Source organism: Curcuma longa, chromosome 3, assembly GCF_044706935.1.
Source record: "Curcuma longa cultivar G26 ecotype Majalengka, Jawa Barat chromosome 3, ITB_CL_G26_1.1, whole genome shotgun sequence".
Classification (NCBI taxonomy): domain Eukaryota; kingdom Viridiplantae; phylum Streptophyta; class Magnoliopsida; order Zingiberales; family Zingiberaceae; genus Curcuma; species Curcuma longa.
The window spans coordinates 10395733-10418513 of record NC_133863.1 but is presented as its reverse complement, the minus strand read 5'-3'; the positions used below and the strand labels follow the sequence as shown (position 1 = coordinate 10418513).

Here is a 22781-nt window from a genome sequence, read left to right as displayed (position 1 = left end):
AATGGCTTTTGTAAGACAAAAAGCATGTTTACAAAGAGGGAAGCAAGATCATGTATTTACATGATATTTTTTGCTACATCAGATCTCTGAAACAGGAAAGTTTACATTTGTTGTAGACTTACAGCCATGGTTGAAATCAAGAGTCAGTTCAATAGGCATGGACGAACTTATCGTTTTGCCCGCCCTCCGAAACCAAAACTTGTTGGCATGAAGAGAAGAGATGCACCAACTGAAACCATGATGGTACCTGAGGATACCAACTTTATTTCATGCCATACTGGCCCAATACGAGGGAGGAGAAAGTAGAGAAGGGTTTGTAGGAAAGCTTCGACTCTTGAAGTGAACGAGAAGGAAGAGGGGAGCACAATCTGGGGATGCTAGAGGAGGCAAAGATGGAAATGCTTCGGCAAGAGTTTGTTGTTGGTGTTCCCAGATGAAGCACGTCAACATGGGCTGGGGATAAGACTGAGGCATGCAAGTGTGAGGGTCACAAGGAACAAAACTTAGGAGTCACTCCCTGCATGGAACTCTGAACTCTCCATGAATGGTGTTTAGGTGCACCTATTCTTAAATACCAAATGCGTCCATTTTCAAATACCAGGCGCACCCGTTTCATAATAACAGGTCACCACTTTAGAGATGCATCCATCCTTTAGTACCTGGCACGCCCCTTTTGTTTCAATATCAGGTGCCTCATTACTTTCATGTTTGATGCATTTGCTCTTCAATACAAGTGCACTGGTTCTTCAATATCAGGTGCAACCCCCCCCCCCCCCCCTATAGGACCCTAAGTTATAAACAGGCTATTTTAATATAAATTTATATTAATTAAAATTAACATTAATAATTTAAATTATTAATTATAGCTAAACATTCAGTTAGATTATATCTTTAATAAAATATCAGTTAAATTATATTTTAAATAAAATAATAGACTACCATAACATATTTAGTTAAATTTATTTTAAGTTAATTGAAAATTAATTAATATATATATGGTAAATACTAATCATATCTGATATTAATAGATATTGAGTATTGATATAATAACTTAGAAGATAACATAGTTATTATTGATTATACGTTATAAGCAAACTTTGTTTAAATTATAGTTAAATTTAAGATAACTTGATTTATAGTAAAACTTGAGTTTATTAGAAGTATATATTTATATTTAACTAGTATTAGTTAATTTATATAGTTGATTAACGTAATTAGTTAATACTATTCAAATTTATATTAAATTATTAAACTATCATAGTTGAATTTAGATATATAAATAGATTAGTTACATTATTTGTATAATTTATAGTTAGCTCATTGAGATGACTGTTATATATTTCTCTTTAACATGTTTAAAATGTTAACATTATTGGCAATTAATTTGCTAGTCATATCCATTTGAAAGTAAACAGCTCAAGTGGAAGGGAAGTGACATAGTAAATCTCATCCTACCAATTTTGAAGGTAACAGAGAAGATATCAACGAAAAAGACAACATGCATAACTAGCATAGCTTAAGACTGGTCATCCTAGCAGACAAAACCCAATGATCTAGCATGATAAGAATGCACTTAATTTACAGTCACATGGGAGTTAATGTAAATAGTTGAATTTAATAAGTTTTATTTCCTTTTTGTCTAATTCTGGCTACACTTGTATTTGTATGTTCTATAATTTATGGATGATTTAGTTAACGTTCTCTAAATTAATATGTATAGTAATCAAAACATTATTCCATATTATTGATAAATTTAATTGCAATTATAATAAATATAAAATATACATTTAGTAAGTTAGTTAAACCAGATAAAGAATAAATTTGAATCATCTAACAATTTTAATTTTTTTATTTTCAATTTCAGCATAGCAATTTTGAAATTGTTCTGAAACTATTTTTTACGAACTAAGAACAAAAATATAAAAAATTTAAAAATTTAGATACCAAACGTAGCCTTAGTGTTTGAATGAGTCCAAGATCCCATTTATGGGCAATTTCCCCAAAACATTAACAAACTCATAAAGGGTAGTCCGATACATGAAGCTCTTGCAAAAGATTATTTACGCGACTCAAACCCCACCAAATCACATGGCAGCAACTTTACCGTTGCACCAAGGATCCCCTTCAAAACATTAACAAACCCATCCAAAAGATAAAATCTATAAATAACAAAGAAAAAAACCAGAAGAGGAACGCCTCGATATGGGTGCCCTCTCTCCTATGCCCAAGCCAAAACTTGAGCAAAATAAGAGGAGGTTTAGCTACAGAATTTCTTTGCGAACTGGCCATGATTGATGTCAGGTTTGTGGGTGGCATGCAAGATATTGAATCATTCTGCTGGGATTCTGTTGGACAGCTAGCACCTTTGCATAGCAATTGTCTATTGCTTCATTTGTGTTGATCTGCAACTGTAAAGTATTTGGCATCTAGCAAACCAATTTAGTCTCTCATGGTTTTACTTCTGAAGGTTAACTTCTATATTTTAAGTAGAATCTATTCCTAGCAAACTTTATATCATTCAGTGCAGGTCATGTGACCTGTGGAACAAAGGAAATAAATAGTTATTCTTTGTTCTATATTTGTTCTGTATAATTACCATTCGGACAATCAAAGGTACATCAACTAAATAGGCCACAATCTTTGAATGAAATACCCATCTTAAACACTATGAATTAACATAAACACGAAATCAAGACAACCTAAAATATGCATGCTTAAAGTTAAAAAACAGCAAAATACCAGTAGAATCTATTGTTGCAAGCCTAGAAGACATATTTGAGGTAGCAATATCCATGTATAAACAAGAGAAAACTTGCCCGCCAGATATTCCAAAGTATGCTTTTATTTGTGAGACGGACCATGTAATGCTCTCTTTTTTCTCCACTTTCTTTTATTGCCTGGTTCAGAATAGTACAAGCAGCTATATGTGCACCAGCAGATTGTCCCATCAAAAAAATCCTGCAAGTAAAAAATGAGCAAAATATTACAAAAATAATATAAAACCTATTACAAATTGGTAAAGGAGGGATAAAAAAATAATATAGAAACTGACAAATTAGTGTAGACTTAGCAGTATCATTCAAGCCTTTCATGTCATCTTGGTTAGACCATAAGCAACAGATTAAAGCAAACTATAGGCACATTGATATCTTCAATACACATGGTATCTATGTCTGTGCGTGCATTGAACTTAAGTTGACCACTTAGACTCTTTATCTGTTCCTCTTCAACCAAAACATAAATGACAAATATTTTAGTCCCTCCTATGATTTAACATGTAATATAAATTTCAAGTTATCTACATTTCAAATATAAAGACAGGAGATTCCCTTCACGTTTGTATTTCAACAGTGGCAAACCAGTAGAGAAAAGTGTTTGTGGTGGACTACCTTGAAGAGGTTGCCTACAAATCAAAAGGATACTCTAATTTTATTGCATAGATATTAAACATTTACAAATTGTTATGAGAAAAAGATCCTTTTACCTGTTTGGATCACAACCATAACACTCAGCATTTTTGCACACAAACGAGATGCCTTCGGAGGCATCCTCCACCATATCGCTGATGGTCCCCTGAGGAAAATTTCTGTAGACAGATGTGATACCATCATATCAAACATTTTTTAAAAAAAATGAACATGTGAAAATGACAACGTAATCTCTTATCTGAAATCTAGCATTTATAACAATACTGGTCTAAATTCAGACCAGTACAGCCCCTGGTAGGGTGCATCAGGTGGTAAAACAAACCAATCTTCCTGATGCGTGCAAACAGAATAGAGGATCAATTGCAAAAAGGACCAAGCTTTGAAATTTGTTGTTAATATGGTCAAAATCAAGAATCTCAATAAAACATATATACCAAATTTTAAAATTGTAACAATTATGGCCATTGTAAACTTAAAAGAAATATAGTCGGTGACAATTTGGCTTAGCTCCAATACTGGTAATATAAAAGAAAATAGGTTAAGATGGTTCAAAGAAGACCAATGGATTATATAACTAGACAAGTTAAATTGTTTAGAATTTAAGGTGTAAGGGATAGAAGGACTAAGAAAACTCTGACATAATAAAAAATGAATTAATGGGTTTGAATATTATTAATGATGTAGGTTTTCATATAGTTGAATGGAGGGGCAAGATCCATGTTGCCAACCCCAAAGGACTTGCACTACTTAACAATGATGAAACTTCTCGCCCACAAAATCATAATTTTGTACATGGTACATTCATGAAACCACGTCATGTAGGATTACAATTTAACACCTAGAAGTGGCATATCTATAAAATCCTGAAATTTAGAAAAAATTTAGAATAGCCTTACATGATGTTTGATGTGAAACAGACTCACACAAACATGTCATGTGTTACTCAACATAGTTGTTTGAACAATTAGTCGACAAGTGTATATCACCGTCACAATTTACTTTATGTACTTGTTACAATTCTTGGTGCAATCATACTTGTTATAGGCTTCAAAGTTTAAACTATGTTTTAGCACTGTACCCTACAATAAATAGAAATGGGCAAAAATCATATCGGCGAGCTTAATATCGATTAAGATCAAAGGAATCCCCATGATTTTAAGATTATCAAACAGGCCCCACATAATCTCGAGAATAATAAGGATCTTTTTCACTAGTTTAATTTCTCCCAAATTCTGGAACCCGACCAAACCTGCAATATTTTCCTTAAGGTTAGGTTAGAAAATTAGGGGCAACTATTCCACAGTCATTTCTCCTCTTAAACTGACTCCTACTCCATCTTCCCACTCATCTTCCTTGTGTTCTTCTTACTTCTACTTTCTCATCAGTATTATATTGTCGCAAACGGTAATCTATATCATCTTCAACATTCATTCCCTCACTCTCTTATCAACATTCAGATTAGGGAGGTGATTCAAGAGATGTACTAGGCTAAGGAGGTTGAAAGTTGGAAGCCCTAATGAAGATGTGGTCTTTTAGTTAGTTAAGTTGTATAACTGAGGTAATACACAACCCAAAATATGTTGCATAGAGAATGATTCTGTGACATTGAAGTGAAATCCTTATTTTGTGAAAGAATTCTCTCATGTTTTGGTAGATTAAACAGTTACCTTCAAAATTGTTTATTAGTCAGTTTAGTCCATACTCCTACTGGGCAAGGAACACCTTTAATCAAAAAAGAAGCAATCAACGATCAACCTATTTAAGTGCTAAATTTGATTATATTTCTTTGCCATATAACATCTATATTTTGTAAGCCTTTGTCAAGTTTACACTTAGGAATTTAGACAAGAAAACCTTTTCAAGAACAAAGTTCAAACTTGCCACCTAAAGCTCAATCAACCCTAGATGTAGAACTTCATCAAGTTGGCAAGATTCCAGCTCCTTGGAATATCCTTTTCTTCAATTATCTCCAACTTGAAAATTCCAGACCAAACTTTCACTCTCACACAATATGACCATCCCAGTTGAGCACCATCTTCCCCTATTCTGTTGACTGATTTAAATCTAGCCTTGTCAGCACTAAATCTCTTACCTGCAATGTTCAAATTTATATGTCAAAGCCTTAGTTAGCACAAAGAAATGTATACATTATTCGGTGTGAACCTACAATTCTCTTTTCCAAACTCTTCAATTATAAATTCTCATCATGGCTTGCCTATATTATGTTATACACCCCATGTGTGATTCCAGATTGACTCCAGTTGATCCAAATTCAGCTGCAACCTCTGATCTACCTCTTCCTGTGTAAATTTCACCATTCTATAGAATGAAGCTGTTTATTCCGTGGAAATCACTGCTTCTGACCTTAAAACCAAGTTAAGTGTGGCTCCCACATAGTTGATCTTGGGGCATGGATTAAAATCTTGAGTCTTGTCAACCAGCATGATGGTGATTTTTCGTTCTTCTCTCAAACCATGATGCAGAATAGCACTAGCAACGCAATCTCCTCATCATTTATCCTCAATGAGACATGATATGCTAAACATCATACATCAGCACGTCGGCACAATACTGAAACAACATTGGCACAATATTGAAACAATATAATTTCAATCAAAGACTCAAACTCCAGCACAACTCGGGATTTTAAACCTTATGGATTAAAATCTTGAGTCTTGTCAACCAACATGATGGTGATTTTTCGTTCTTCTCTCAAACCATGATGCAGAATAGCACTAGCAACGCAATCTCCTCATAATTTATCCTTAATGAGACATGATATGCTAAACATCATACATCAGCACGTCGGCACAATACTGAAACAGCATTGGCACAATATTGAAACAATATAATTTCAATCAAAGACTCAAACTCCAGCACAACTCAGGATTTTAAACCTTAGATGAGATTCACCAAATTTAAATGTTCTCCTTTTCAAAGGCACCCCTCAGCCGACCGCTCAACGCCTATGCTCAACTACAAAAGGTCAAAGGTAGTTTTTTAACTTTTACAACAGTTAGCTTCATAAAACTTACTATTATGTTTCTGAATGTCATAATAAATAAACTTGATCCTATTTTAGGAGAATAGATAAGTACAATAGATTATTATGTGGTTTATAAAAGGATCCCAATCTCTCTTCTTAATTTATCTTTCAGTTTAATAGAAATTCAGTTCATTGTGAGTTTTGTCAGTTTTTCCTGATGCTGCATCAGAGTATCTACATACTTTATGGAAGGGTGAAAATAACTAGGAGTAAATAAAATCAGCATCAACACCCCTATTAAAAATATATGCTGTATTTAACATGTCCATTAAATGAATGAAAAGAGAAATGATATTTGGTTCTTTAGTATGGAAGTGTTGAACACAATACCTGTAATCTATGCATGCCACTATGATGCCTCTTTCTGCTAATCTCCGTCCAAGAAGTGAACCCCAAGCTTTATAACTGCACCATAAATTGTCAAGAATCAAAGGAGTGAATACTTACCTCTCCTCAAGTACAATGGCCAACAAGAGAAGAACCTGCTTTTTCACCTATTCCTATTTACTACATATGTCCTTACCCAATAATCCATGCTCCTCCTGTTATGAATACCACAACTGGTCTCAAAGAATCAGCATTCACAGGCAGATACAGATCTAGTCTGCATAATTGCATTCATGTCAAGGCCAAAAAAGAATTAGCATAGGCATGGCCAACTCAATGGAGTATGAGATGAGCAAACAGCAATAGTGTCCACATGGATAACATACCTGTTTCTTGGCCGATCTCCATAAACAATACTTCTCCGAACCTGACTTGAGAAGAAATAATAGTATCCAACTATAACAAGAAGCTGGTAAAGTTTTAGTTGCAGATGTTACAACTTTGTTTAAATACAAAAGTGTTGATAAAACTAGAGATGTCATCAACTGGAATGTTTGTATACAAAAAATTAGCACAAACATAGGCACTAGCTATGCTCTACATGAGAAATGGAATGGAAAGACTCCAAGCAGCTATGAGTTCAAGTACTTACCTTGGACAAAACCAGGCATAAGAAGAGTTGCATAACAAACCAGGGCAAGAAACTTTGTGATCCACCTATATCCCAATCTGAAATAGGATTGAACAGTTCATACATTGAGGGTGCTACTGCCAAAAGGGGAACTTTTCAGTTCATAGATACAGAAGTTATGATAAAAGCAAAAAAGATATATTTTTTTTCAATATTTCAGATTACATGCATTATAAGGACTACATAAATGTCATGAGACGGCCTTTGGGATTTATCATGAACTTTCCCAGTATATAAAAACTTTATAAATTGTAAGAATTTTTGGCTAACTATGACTGGACTAATAACTACTACTTTTTCCTTGTCAATTGTACTCAAGGGTGGCATTAAGTAGTATCGATTGAAACCACAAATACTGTTGAGAATGTTGTTAACCATATAATCATTATTGCATAATTATTATGGTTGATAACATTATGTAATAGACTCTTGACAATAGACAACATGCCAAGGTTGCACCATATTGACTTAATTGACTATTATTTTGACACCATTACATAAATGAAATGGCATCATCTTAAAGCTACAGCTTATCAACCTCCTATTATTGATAAAAGTAGGAAAAATATGTAAAGCCTACAGAAAATAAACATTAACAATTCTGCTTAATTTCTTCCTTGGAATTTTTTTTCTGGTTCTCTCCTCCTTCATCCTATTTTCATCTTTCAGAATTGTTAATCTTTCTTCGTCAAGTTAAGCCATAAAGATTTTGAGCACATGATAATTATTATTACATAGTTGTTACACAAGCATGTGAGCTAAAGTTGTGTTGTCGATAATCGCCATGCAGCAATAAACAATTACTTCGGCAACCAGCTCAAAATCTTATAACAAGTCCAATCACTCATGTTTGTCTTCTTGTGTTGATCCGTGAGAGTGAGTCATGCATATCATCTCCTCTCATCATCAATCACATCACAACCACAAATTAAGGGCCCTTAATAGAGTTACATAGTTCGATATATCTATTACTAGAGAATTCTCAAACCAACCTTAACTAATAAAGTTGAGTAGTTTCAGGCAGCAATAAGCTTCCAAATAAACCTAATCTATTAGTTTGGTTCAGTTTAAACCACAAATAAAAATACATACAGATTTTAATTTTTTTTTAACCAGAAACAAATTAAATAACAGATTAATTTTCTCATACTTACAACTATATCGATATATATGCATAAAGTAAAAGGGAGCCTTGGCGCAACGGTAAAATTGTTGTCGTGTGACCTAGATGTCACAGGTTTGAATCTTGAAAAGCAATCTCTTGCAAAGCAGGGTAATATTGTGTACAATAGACCCTTCCTCGAGATCTCGCATTAACAGAGCTTCATGTACTAGGCTGCCTTTTATGCATAAAGTGAATACAAATCTATATGCATAAATATATATGTTTGGTTTTATCAATTACCATTGTTCCAAAGCAAACATGAAATATTTTCTATTTTTCAAACCTAAACTGAACTAATAAACCAATAAAGGGATTTTTGTATTGGTTAAATTTGGTATGGTTTGGGGGTTTTTTGTTTTGTTTTGATTTTGGATGCCCAATCCTTTAAATGATTTTCAACTGGAAATCACTCCAGTGAAAATAAAAAATTCACCCGGTGGCTATACTTTCACTGCTAGACTCCAGTAATTGTTAATTTTTCAGTATGCCATGTAAATTTCAATTGGAAAATGGGAACTGGCCCAGAAAAGTGTATTAGAACCTAGCTAACAAGTTTTAAGATGGGTGGTTAAACAATAAACAGAGATACTGTAGTTCATCCTGTTCGATTTGGAACTTACAAGCACCAAAAATAAGAAGAAAAGAAAGCGTTTAGAACAAAAAATATATATAAAGTGACAACTAAGCAGAAAGAAGGCGAAGAGGGGGAAACCCGAGATATCGGAGCAGGGTGATTGCGAGGCGTGTGAGGAGGTAAGTCTCGGCAGCGGCGTGGCTGACCTCTCGCCCGAACGATTGGCTTCTCCTGGTTGTGAAGGGTGAGGGACGGAGCGAGGATTCATTCGCGTTTCTCCTCCTCCTGCTGCTGCCGCCACCGCCAGCCTGCGGCGTCGCTCGTAGTAGAATCGGCCTGGCGTCCTCCGGACCAGCGGATGCCGCGGAGGAGGGCGAGGTCCACTCGTCGGCCTCGCCGACCGGAGACGGCGACGGCGAGGGCGAGGGCGAGCGCGGGGGAAGCTCCATGTCGGACCGCATCGCCCACTTCGTTGACTGGGTCGACTCCTCGAGGGACTTCACCCTGAGAACCCAAAATCCGGGTCCAGTTTAAAAAAAAATGATAAATCTTCAATGTCATGTACTCACTCTCAGGAATGGTCGATTCGATCCCATGATAATTTTCTATCGATCATTAGAGTAAATCAGAGGAAGCACATATGGCGGTCAATCTAGATGTCTAGTCAAATGTCCAACATCCTAGTTGGGGATCGAACCGCGGATCCATAGATCACAATCCGGATGTCTTACCGTTGCACCATTGCTCCGAGAACTCGGGTCAAGTTTTAAGTGTCAGTGTCTTAAGAACATTTCACTTTTAATTTTACTAATTACCGGTTTCCTTTCCATGCCAAGAGGAAATTTGCGGAGAATTTTAATTTTTATGATCGATAAAAAAAATTTATAAAATTAAACTAATTATTTTTAAAATTATTCATAATTAAAAAAATGATAGAATTGGATTTTTTTTAACAAAAAAAATTATTCATAATTTTATGAAATTCGTCACTCTAGTAGTCACACGACCATCTATAAAGAGATAAATTGGAAAGTTACAGTTGATCATGACATATGAGTATATTGCCTCGACTTTATCAAGATTTGATATTTGTTAATTTCAACAACTCTATTTTATTATAACAAACTCAATCATGCTTCCACGGTAAATATAAATTTCACAACATACAACATAACAGATTGAATCAGTTTAATTTTAATATTAAATTTTGAAATCAAAATTAAATTAAATAAATCAAAATAATGAAGATTTTTCTTTAAACACTAGATGTTTAAATTAATCGAAGGATGATTTCGATTTAACAGATATTTTACTCACATTGGGTTCACGATGTATGACTATCAATTTTAGTGTTGTTCACAATTTGTGGACAAATTCAAAATCCGTTCATTACTTTTTCAATAAATAAAATAAAGAAAAAATGTGCTAATTCTTATGTAATATACATCAATTTATTATTAAAAAAATGATAAATCCTAGTCAGTCTCATGGACTCAATCCCTGAGAGTGGTCGGCCCGATCCCACAGAAGTTTCCCACCGACCACCAGAGTAAATCGGGAAACGCATACGGTGGTCAATCCAGATGCCCAGCACCTTTGATTGTGTTCCCCATTTGGAAGAAAATTCTTACAAATACATCATAGCTGGGGATCGAACCGCGGGTCCCTGAGTCACAATCCGAATGTCCTACCGTTGCACCATTGCCCCAGAGACAAAATAATAAATCTCAGTCAGTCTCATGGACTCAATCCCTGAGGGTGGCCAAACATTTTAGCAGAATGATAAATCATATATAATTCATTTATCAATTTATTATTCAATGAATTATATATGATTTCAATCGATATCATTATTTTATATAATTTAAACATTTTAAGTTTATTAAACATTTTTAACAGAAGGGTTTAATGGTTTTAAACCCAAAGGTAGGGAATCAGCGAGCTAAGTCAAATTTTATAATATTCAAATTTATTTAATAAAATAAATAAGTCAAATCAAATCAAATTTAAAATAAATTAAATTATTAAAATGGTCATTCAAATTTAATTTATTTTTTTTATAAATTTAAATTTGATTCATTTAAATATTATCAAACTTTTAATTAAGATCATTTAATAATTTAAAATATTTATATTTTAAAATTTATTTATTTAATTATTAAATTTAATAATATAAATTTATTTATTTATTTATCATAATATTAATAATAATTTATGAACATTATTCATAAATCTTATTAATGAATATTATTTACAAATAATTCATATTTATGGTTCACGGCTGGATATATAATTTAGTTATTTAATTTAACAAGTTGTTTAAATTTATTTTATTTAATTAATTTTGAATGAATATAAATAAATTTTTATTTAAATGAATATTAAATTTATTCATAATTAATTTTGAGAACAATTTATATATTTTTTATTTATCTGTCAGCACAAATGTAATATATTTATTAACAATTATTTTTATAATATATTGTGTCGCCATATATACAAGCTTCTGGTACCTAAGGCTGCGTTTGGTTTCAGAGACAGGGACACAAATACAGAGACAGAGTAGAAATTTTTGTCTCTGTCCCCGTTTGATTTTGAGAGACAGATACAGAAATAGGATTTCTGTCTCCGTCTTTGTCTCCATTTCTGTCTACTGTAAAAATGGGGACACTGAAACGGAGACGGAGATAGAGACAAAAACTACCCATCTCCGCTTTCGGCACCGTCGCGCCGCCGTCCGATCACCGCCGGCCGCCAGGTCGAGCGCGTTGGACGCGCAACTCGCCAGCGCTCCGGCCGGCGTTGGATTCCGGTCGGATTGTGGCGGAAATCCGACCGGAATCCGACCAAAAACAGATCCCTGCGCGCCCCAGCCACTGTTGGCCGGAATTCGACCGGATTCTGGTCGGATTTCGGCCGAATCGGGGTCGGAGTCTGACCGCGGTCGACGCGGTCGACGCGGTCGACGCGCCCGGCGCCGACGCGTCGACCGCAGCCGGACTCCGACCCCGATTCGGCCGGAATCCGATCGAATTCCGGCCGAAATCGGCCAACAGTGTCCCTGTCTCTGTATTACCAAACACAATACAGAGACTATTGTAAATGCGTCCCTGTCTCTACTGTATTTCTGTATTTCTGTATTTCTTTCTCTGTATTTCTGTCTACTGTAAACCAAACACAGCCTAAATGTCATATCATATATAAGAATGTGTTCTCGAGATATAACTGAGTTGGTTACGATGAAGCATAATTACAGAAGTATATAAGAGTTCGAATCTCAATAAAGTCGAGACAATGTTCTTCTTCGTCGTGATTAACTACAGCTTCTCGATTTAACTTCTTATAAATGATCATGAGATCGATCGTAAGACCGATCATATAGGACCACTGGATGACATTCGATGAACTTAACAACTTAATAGAAATTCCTGACACATTTCATGATTTCACAAAAATATAAAGAAATGTGAAAAAAAATTATTAAAAAGAAATACATAGTAAAATAAATAGAAAGCCGTAGGATCGATCTCTTATTAAGATGGTCAACGAAGAGAAGCCCACAAAACTCAATCCTGATGAAATTTCTGCAACTCAAAAAAAATAAGAATTAAAGAAAAAAATAGAATTAGTTTTTTTATAAAATAAAAATAAAATAAAGCTTAATACCTGCAGCGGAGGCGCCGTCACCGGCGGCGGCGGCTGTGGAATCGCAGTTGGAAGTGGAGTTGAAACGGCCGCAAAGGCAGAGATCGGCGTTGGTCTCCTGGTCGTACCCGCACACGCCGCCGGTGGCCTGGCATGCGCCGCAGAAGCCCTCCTGGTCCGCCGGCAGCGAGTAGGCCACCCGGATGCCGTAGGCCCACGCCCCCGGCCCGGCGGCCCTCACCGGCGCCAAGCTGTACGCGCTGCTGTAGCCTTCACACCTCAACTTGCTCACGTTGATGGCCCGGATGGCGCCGAACTCCAGCGCGCAACACGGCGGCGGCCCGATCGGCGACCCGTAGGCCGCCTCCCCCGCCCTCGGATTCCATTCGCCGTCCCACGCCGGGCACCGGTAGTACTCCTCGCATCCCATGCCGGATACGTTGCGGCAGGGCAGGTGGCGGCGGCCGGCGCGGGCCGGCGCGGGGAAGCCCTGGAAGAGCGGCGAGTCCGGAAGGCAGCCGATGAGCATGAAGACGTTGTCTGGGTCGGGGCGGAGGTAGGACGCCCGCCACGCCTCCACCTCGAAGCCGTTTCCCAGGCCGTCCGGGGAGCGCGCGAGGGAGTAGCAGTCGGACATGGCCGGGTCGTGGAGGGTGAGGCCGGCGTAGGCGTAGTCGATGTCGAGGACGCGGTAGGAGCCGGAGGCGATGTGCAGCATCAGCACGCCGTTGATGCAGTAGAGGAGCTCCCGGAAGCCCGCGTGGCCGCAGCCCGGCCGCAGCGCGAAGGGGTAGTCCACCGTCAGGTTGCCGCAGTAGGAGCGACAGGATGATGAGGCAGCAGTTGTAGGGAGCAAGGCTGGCAGCACTAGCAGCAACGCACAGATAGAGGAGACGCCATTGTTGAGCCGAAGAAGGAAGGCGGCGGCCTCAGCCATCGTTGACCAAGGACAATTAAGAAGAAGAAGAGGAGGAAGAGGATTTACTCTTTGGGTTTCTATATCTGCTTGTTTGAGGATGGAATAGATTCTTTGCTTGAGTTTAGGGTTTGATTGGAGGAGAAGAATGATGTAAAAGATAAAGTGGTTCTTGCACTTTTCCTTTTGACATGGATTGGGAGATTGATTTTGAAAGTAAGAAGCTACTTGTGATTTATTTATAAATAAATTTATTTCAGTAAAAGGTGGAATTTATCATCCTAGCAATCCTACATGGTCAACCACGTGATCATATATGAGGAGATAGATTGAAAAGCTTTTCAGTTTACTACTACAAAGAAGGGTAATGCTTTGACTTCGCTGAGATTCGACCATTATCCAATTTCATCAAGTCTGTCCCGCACTAATCAACTCAACCATGCCCCGAAGGCGATAAATAAGTATGTCATCCTCTAACCAACCGAACACCCCGTGAGGACAATAAATTTACTATTTAGTTATAATATCACATGTCTAATTACTCTTTATCAAGCGTGATGGCCATCATTTTCGAGTCTTAAATCTCAATTCATGCTCCACACTCAAACAATCAAGTTCATTACCAAAGCTTAATACTTAACACACTTGAGAAGAAGAGTGTAAATTGATAACTTAAATTTTCACCAAATATCAAAATCCATGATTAATCTAATCTTAATCACAAATTAATAAGGGACTTATTAAGTCGGATGGCTAACACACCTAATTCAAATTTTGTCTCACAAAAATGAACAACAAGACCATTAGAGTGTATACGCTTGTGTGTGTTGCTCATGTAGAATATCTAGATTGAAAAATGACACACGTCCAACCGTATAGAGCCTGAAAAATCCTTCGTTTGAGGAGAAGATTATTATGATACAAACTCATTTTACATCCATCCAAAGCAACAAGAAATCGGTTGATGAAAAATGAAAATGTGATTTGACACTATGGATGAACTTAACGAGGAACCATCACATCTTTATAGAATATGAACATATCCATCACAACATTTAAGTGAAAGAGACGATTCATTTAGTCATATAATAGAGGGGAAATGTGAGGAGGCCTTGAATAAAATTTTAATTTTTCTTTTAAATCATGCACAATTACCATATGATCTTGATGTTAATGAAGAGGGAAATCATAATGATGATCTTAGCATATAAGGAGATTTTAATGAAAAAGGAAGATCTCTACATGAAATATTTGCTCCTTCTCATTGAATATTAATTACATGCTATTATAGTTTATTGATTTCCACTTATAATAATTATATGTTTTTAAAGGGGTTATGCACACAACATCTAAGTTTATAGAGATGACTTTACCCAATTGTCACCTCTTATTTCTCTAGAGTAGAAGGACATTTCATTCTTTTACCCTACTAAACTAAGAGTGCATAACCATCACTACAACAACTATTATAATAGTTTTTGCCCTGATTTTCATAGTTATAGATAGAGCTGTCAAATAAATTAATTCATAGTGAAGTGATCTAACCCATCAAAAATAATTAATCATATGGTGAGGTGAGACGAATCGACTTACCAACTTGACGGATTAGAAAATCTCTAACTCAATCCAAGACAGATTGCAGATTAAGTGAGCCAATCCACGAGTATGTTAAAAAATAAAAAAATATAGAAAATATTATAATTTTTAAGTTTGTATTACAATTAAACGAGTCAAATTGAAATTTTTTAATTTAGATTGCAATTTAGACGAGTCCAATCTATTGAGTTTCTACATTAATTTTAAATTTTATAATAAAAAAATAAATTTTCTCAACCCGCGAGCTAATCCGAGGTCTGCCACGGGTCAACCCATGTAGGTCAGTCCACTTGAATCTATCTTAAAATGGATAGATAAAATTTTAACTCAACCTGCTTAAATTGTTTAGCGGGGTTGGTCAACCTGACGGGTCTAGTTGTACAAGTCTAATAATTTTGTAGGGTTGAGGTCGAGCCTCAGTTTGTTGTCAAGGCTGAAGCCGAGCCTTAACTTACGGTCGACCGAGCTGTTGACCAAGGCTTCGGCCAGGCTTCAGCTCGTGGCCAATCGAGGTCGCCGGGTCAAGGTTATAAGGACCGATGGAATCCGTATAAATCTTTACAATGGTATGATATTATCCACTTTAGATCTAAGCCCTCGTAATTTTATTTTTGGACTCAACTTAAAAGCCCTCACAATCTTTTCCATCTATTTCTAACGTGAGACTTCGATTATATCCCAACAGAGGTCGCGCCGGAGAGGGAAGGGAGAGGAGAGGATTGCGTACCGATGGAATGTGCGCTGGAGATCAGAGAAGAGAGGAGGCACGTGTCAGAGCTCAGAAAAGGAGAGGAACGTCAGAGATCGTGAAGAAAGGGAACATCGAAAATCACAAAGTAGAGGTTGAAAGATAGATCAAAGGAAAAAATTTAACCGAAAACTCTAAAATCACAAAAATAACAATAAAATTAAACTTTCGTCACTAAAATTCTAAATTAATGATGAATTTAAATTTTTATCGCTAAAATAGTAATAAAAATTTAAATTCATCGTTAATTTCGTCATTATATAATGTTATACCTGTAGTCTCTCCTGAGCTAAATAAAATTTTAATAGAATAAGAAGTATTTAAGAATCGATCATTCAGTGGACTATATGAATGATAACCAAGTAAGTAATTAATTTCTCTTGGTTTGGTTTCTTCAAAATCCAACAATAATAAGTTGATTATTGTAGATGACAACTGTTTGCAAATTGTACCAATGTTTATTCAGATAAATAATGAATACATATTTGGGTGAATAAGTTCTAATCATTCTTTAATTTCAGATTTTAAGTAAAAAGAAAAAAAAAATGTTGATACCTTGGATAATAATCCTTCTCTAGTTAGTTCAACAGGCTCAGCCTATATATATGGTCCAACTCTACTTCAACAAACTCGGTACATGTGGCGTCAACACCTCCCCTCGCGGCGTTCCTAGTGCTCGATAGCTCAAGCACTCACCTCAACATCAGATTGAGCCTAACATGTAGGTCATCTATTTGAACTTGTGTACAACTCACCCATCCAAGGGTCAACCTTTCTTAGGCCCCTTATGAAAGGTCATGATCCCCTAGAATGCCATCAGTCGTACTCATTAAAGAGCCTCCATATTGGGTTGTAATAAGGTACGATCTAGACAAACCCCGATGATTACTAGTTAGAGCTCCCTCACCATCTTTATTAATCATAGTCTCGTCTTGAAATTTATCATTCCAACGACTTTACATGATTGCCTCCATGATCATTTATGAGGAGATAAATTAAAAAATTATAGTTGATCATTGCGAAGAGAATATTATTCTCGACTTCGTCAAAATTTATCCCTTGTCACCTTCCTTCAAACGCATGAACAAGCCTATCATGAAGGAGCTTCCTTGATGCTTTCTCATCATTTGACTCTTTAATTCTCATCTTTATTGGGCTTTAATTTTTTTATAGTTGGCATCATATATTTAATTTATGTTGATTAATTTTTAAAATAATTGACTCATTTTAATAAATTTTTTTTATCGATCATCAAAATAAATTAAAAAATTGATCACGAGGACCCTACAGACAATTTACTTGCTATCCATTGAAAGTAAATTATTTGTCCCCGGGTAAATTGCTATCCATTGGATATAGTTGAGTTGGTTACGACGCAGTAGACTTGTAAAAGAAGACAAGGATTCAAATCCTGACGGCAATATCAGATAATATCCTACCTCTGCGTCGTGGGATCGAAATTAAGATCACGAATTTCTGCATAAGAAAGTAAATTATCCTTAAAATGTGCCGTCTCGAATTCAAAATTGTTGAGATTTTGCTCGGGACAATTTTTTTTTAATATCGTTTCAACGAGGGCGTTGACCATCGTAGTTTTCTCTGCGTTGCTAGGTCAAACATCGCTAACGACGGCGAATTCCTGCTGCCTGGACTGGTCAATGCCGGGCAAACTTAATCGTTGACCAGTTCATGAAGCGTGTTCTTCTTCTCGCCGTCGCGGAGTATTTCAAGCTCTCCTCTTCGCCCCATCTTGGCAGAGCAGGAAGCGGCGAGATTCAGAGAGATGGCACTCAGACTTCCTCTTTCCGGCGAGATTTCCAGCGTCTCCTTCTTGGACTCCGCCAGAGGCACCTCCAGCAGTCGCAAAGCTGCCGCCTTTAATCTTCCTTCTCGACGATCGGGAGCAGCTCGCTTCAAGGCAGCGAGCTGCTCGCTGCAGCAGGGGCCGCCTCCGGCGTGGCCCGGCCGGGCTGTCGCCGAGCCGGGACACAAGGCTTGGGATGGCCCGAAGCCCATCTCTGTCGTCGGATCCACTGGCTCGATCGGAACTCAGACGCTGGATATCGTCGCCGAAAACCCAGACAAGTTCAGGGTGGTGGCTCTCGCAGCCGGCGCCAACATCACGCTGCTCGCCGATCAGATCAAGACGTTCAAGCCTCAGTTGGTTTCCGTGAGGGACGAGTCCCTGGTCGCCGAGCTCAAAGAAGCCCTCTCCGGCGTCGAACACAAACCGGAAATCATTCCCGGCGAGCAAGGCATGGTGGAGGTGGCTCGCCATCCCGACGCCGCCACGGTGGTCACCGGAATAGTAGGATGCGCTGGTCTGAAGGTAAGGAATAGCATCATAATTCTGCAACAAATTCCTCTTTTCTAAACAAATTCCACCTTCGTTTGATCATCTCAGCCAACCGTCGCTGCCATTGAAGCCGGGAAAGACATCGCCTTGGCCAACAAAGAGACCCTCATCGCCGGAGGTCCTTTCGTGCTACCTCTCGCGCACAAACACAACGTCAAAATTCTCCCTGCTGATTCTGAACACTCTGCAATCTTCCAGGTGCTTATTACTGATGCCTTTGTCGCTCGATGATAACTGTCTTTTTCTCACCGATCGCTTCTGTTTCCAGAGCATTCAAGGCTTGCCGACCGGCGCGCTTCGCCGGATAATTCTGACTGCATCCGGAGGAGCCTTCAGGTACCTTTCCCCTTCCATTTTCGCCCTCTTTACTCCAGGTCTCATTGGCCATTGTCACAGGGATTTGCCTGTGGAAAAGCTAAAGGATGTGAAGGTTGCTGATGCTCTGAAGCACCCCAACTGGAACATGGGCAAAAAGATCACTGTGGACTCTGCTACCCTCTTCAACAAGGTCTCCATCTGCACTAGTTTGCTCACGATCGACACTACTACTTCTTCTTCTTTCGATCTCTCTAATCCTCCATTGCCTACGCAGGGACTGGAAGTTATAGAAGCGCATTACCTGTTTGGAGCAGACTACGACGACATAGAGATCGTAATTCATCCACAGTCCATAATCCACTCCATGATCGAGACGCAGGTAATTAAAGAGATCTGCTGCCAGTTGAGATATGTGTTCTTCTCGATCGACACTTTTGAACTGATCTTTCTGTTCTGTTCTTGCTGCAGGATTCATCTGTGCTGGCTCAGCTGGGGTGGCCTGACATGCGCCTGCCGATCCTCTACACACTGTCATGGCCGGACAGAATCCACTGCTCGGAAATCACATGGCCCCGGCTTGATCTCTGCAAGCAAGAATCGCTGACCTTTAAGGCTCCTGACAACGTCAAGTACCCTTCCATGGATCTCGCTTACGCAGCAGGCCGTGCCGGCGGGACGATGACCGGAGTCCTCAGCGCCGCCAACGAGAAGGCCGTGGAGCTGTTCATCGACGAGAAGTACTTCTTCTTTCCTTAACTACCATCCATAAAGGCGTACGCATTGGAAGAAGCTAAGCCAGCCATTTCTAAAGCTTAATTTCTTGCTGCTTTGCAATGTGCAGGATCAAGTATCTGGACATCTTCAAGGTGGTGGAGCTCACTTGCGACGCGCACCGGAAGGAGCTCGTCGCGAAGCCTTCCTTGGAGGAGATCGTGCACTACGATCTGTGGGCTCGGGAGTACGCCGCCGGTTTGCAGCCCTCGTCTGACTTGAGTACTCCTGTTGCCGTTTGAGCTGATCACCTAAAGTAGTCGCCATTGATGCCATTCCAAGAGTTAATGTTCTTGTCACAATAATGTGTTGCATTGTTTTATCCCCTCGATCATATATGAAATTTTACTTGTATCGTATTGCTATTGCAACTATCTCATCAAGCATTTAGTAGATGGTTTTGTTGGAAATGTGAATGGAAACAAGGAAAACAGGAAAGGAAAGGATGGAGAAGATCCTCATAGAAATTAAAAGTGGACTATGCTGTATAGGGAGAGACTTTAGGGTGTATGCAAAAAGAATGAGTTAAATATCAAAATACAATGAACCCTTCCATTTTTTGTAGTGGTGAAAAAAGAACCCATTAATTTTATAATTGATACCAAATAGTAGACTATAAATATGTATCTAATTTTTTTAAAATTAGATTAACCTGGAATTGCAAAACCAAGAAAAATCGAGGTTTTGCTGGATCCAACCTTATGTAATTTTTTAAAATTAGCGAAAACATTCTTCGAAGCCCAAAATAGCAAAAACCTCCGCGACAACATTCGAAGCCTTGGAGAGGCTCCGTCCCGAGCTCTTCCCCTTCCGGCGAACCTAGGAGCTATGAGACCTACTGCTAGTCAACTGCGCCACGAACCTTATCAATGATAAATTATTATAAGACTCAATTAGGGCTGGGTTACAACCCAGGATAACTCCTACTTAAATTTGTCTCTGAAGGAAATGGAAGGATAGATAAGACCTTCATATGGAGGAGTTTAGTCCCACATTGGTAGTTGAGGGGTAACTTGGTTTTTATATTGTATCATAAGCATTGATATTGTGAACAAATGTATGGGGAGAGACTTTCTTTCATACATGGGTGTGCAGGGGGTGCAAATCTTAGGGCTTGCAAGACAATTTGTGTGTGTGTTGGATGTTGGGTCGGTCAGAGCGTAATTTGTCTGTCCAAGTAGATCAATTAATATTTTGTCATCCCTTCCATTTTTTGTAGTGGTGAAACAGACAAGAGTTATTACTTGAATCACAGTAAGAGTATTCTCGATCCCTCGCTTCCCTTTCCTCTTTCCGGTGATAGCCTTCGGCGTCTTGGCCACCCGGCTCGGTACTCAGCCCGGTGATAGCCTTCGGCGTCTTGGTCATCCGGCCACTCACCCACTCAGCTCGGTGACTCGGTCACTTGGTGTCTCGGCAACTTGGCTCGGTGACTCGGCCACTCGGCTTGATGACTCGGCCACTTGGCGTCTCAGCCACTGGGTGTCTCAGCCACTCGGCTTGGCAACTCAGCTCGGCAGTCGGTGAGTCGACCATTCAGCTCTCTTCGACAAAGATTGTTAACAGGTTTAGGGATATAAGTCTTTATTGGCTTCTCGCAAGGCTTTTGATAATTGTTAACTGATCGACTATCAAGGTAAATCAGAAAGTACATATAAATCTTGACGCGGATGATACAATGTCATGATACAACGTCACAAACTCCTTGGACTTAGATTGGTCATTTGATATTTCTATGACTCATGAGAAGGAACACCAACATGGGAACTCTTTTAGTTTGATTTCCACTATACTTTAGATTTGATCTAAATGATCACGATAGAACAAGCAATATGATATGAGTTCCTTTCACTACGAGTGATAATTCCTCTCTATCTATTACTCATTCTTTTTATAAGATTAACAATGTACCTAATAACAAGTGTATATGTAGTTAGGGGAGCAAACGAATAAAATCGAATCGAATAGTATAAAAATATTGATACAAGTTCGAGTTTGAAAATATGTGATATTCAAATTTAACTTAAAGTTCAAAAATGTAAATAATTTTGATTTGAGTTGGGTGACTTAGGTACCTCCTAAAGTTGTAAAGCCCCAATAAGACAAATCATTAATAATAATTGTATAACAATGTTATCAAGTTTTTTAACTAGGTTCCTTGGGCCTTAACTCATCTAAACCAACTCTTTAATTTGACTTTGGGCTTAAGTGACGGCGAACATAATAGTGATTATTTTAGAGGTGAAAAATTAAAGGGAACTATAGAGGAAATAAATATGAGAAATTAGAAACGAAGAGAAGTTACCGCAGTCTGTCTTTACCGAAAATGAAAAATTTATTCAATAATCAAAAGTCCCTAAAATAAATTCTAACTTGCAAAAGATAAAAATACCTTTAAAATATAAAATTATAAAAAAAAATATTCAGAGCATCCAAAATGACTAAGATGTCTGATATACAAAACTAAGGGTTTCACTCGGTATGGATTAGAAATATCTAAAAGAGCTTCGATTAACAACCAATTGTGCTTCATTTTGATACTTGAGTAAAAAATTATGACCCGTTAAAATTCGACTCTTCCTGTATCAGCATACATCACTAAGCCTACCACGTTTAGAGCTATCAAACGGGTCAACCCATAGGGAGTGGGGTAACTCACTCGTCATATGATGGGCGCAGGGGGGGTGGGTCGACCCACCAACTTGACGGCTTAGGACATCTCCAATCCAACCCAATTCAAAACAGGTTGTAGATTAGGCGGGGTCAACCTTACGGGCCCCAAAAATTAAAAAAAGTATAGAAAATATTAAAAATTTTAAGTTTAGATTGCAGTTTAAATGGATCAAGTTGAAATTTTTAAGTTTGAATTGTGGTTTAGACGGATTAAGCCCATTAATCCATTGAATTTTAAATTTTGAAGAAAAAATATTTTTTCTTAATCCGCATATCAACCCAATCTCGCCATACCCATGCGGGGTCACAGACCTAGCTAGGTTAGTCCACCCGAACCTACCTTAACTAGGTTGATAAAATTTCAACCTAATCTACCTTAGATAGGACAATGCATTGGGTCTAATCTAAATTAATGGCTCTAACCACATTCTTTCTCGATTTAGGCTCTTTTGTGCTCAAGTACTTTGAACTCATTTTTAATCTAAACCACCTACTTTTGATTGCTCAATACAAGTTATCTTGTCTCG

General features: G+C 37.9%; 2 protein-coding genes and 1 pseudogene across 2 annotated transcripts; 1 reads left to right on the top strand and 2 right to left on the bottom strand.

The window, feature by feature from the left end:
• Positions 1–9723, bottom strand: part of LOC141823956 (putative isoprenylcysteine alpha-carbonyl methylesterase ICMEL1) — a 21742-nt pseudogene extending 12019 nt beyond the window's left edge.
• Positions 9724–12711: 2988 nt separating this feature from the next.
• LOC141823669 (uncharacterized) lies at positions 12712–13813 on the bottom strand. The gene is made up of 2 exons (XM_074710942.1): positions 12898–13813; positions 12712–12815 (listed from the first exon to the last, which is right to left on the bottom strand). Exons 1-2 carry the CDS (start codon positions 13811–13813, stop codon positions 12712–12714), a joined length of 1020 nt encoding a protein of 339 aa, XP_074567043.1.
• Positions 13814–17872: 4059 nt separating this feature from the next.
• Positions 17873–19940, top strand: LOC141824540 (1-deoxy-D-xylulose 5-phosphate reductoisomerase, chloroplastic-like). The gene is made up of 7 exons (XM_074711849.1): positions 17873–18465; positions 18541–18690; positions 18761–18828; positions 18889–19000; positions 19085–19189; positions 19279–19547; positions 19652–19940. The coding sequence occupies exons 1-7, from the start codon at positions 17920–17922 to the stop codon at positions 19821–19823; spliced, it is 1422 nt and encodes a 473-aa protein (XP_074567950.1). The 5' UTR covers positions 17873–17919; the 3' UTR covers positions 19824–19940.
• The last annotated feature ends 2841 nt before the right edge of the window (positions 19941–22781 follow it).

Coding starts and splice junctions, on each gene's coding strand:
- LOC141823669 (XM_074710942.1), bottom strand. CDS start 13,813: ATGGCTGAGGCCGCCGCCTTCCTTCTTCGGCTCAACAATGGCGTCTCC. Junction 12,816..12,897: donor TGACGGCGCCTCCGCTGCAG/GTATTAAGCTTT, acceptor TTTGAGTTGCAG/AAATTTCATCAGGATTGAGT.
- LOC141824540 (XM_074711849.1), top strand. CDS start 17,920: ATGGCACTCAGACTTCCTCTTTCCGGCGAGATTTCCAGCGTCTCCTTC. Junction 18,466..18,540: donor TAGGATGCGCTGGTCTGAAG/GTAAGGAATAGC, acceptor TGATCATCTCAG/CCAACCGTCGCTGCCATTGA. Junction 19,001..19,084: donor CTGCTACCCTCTTCAACAAG/GTCTCCATCTGC, acceptor TTGCCTACGCAG/GGACTGGAAGTTATAGAAGC.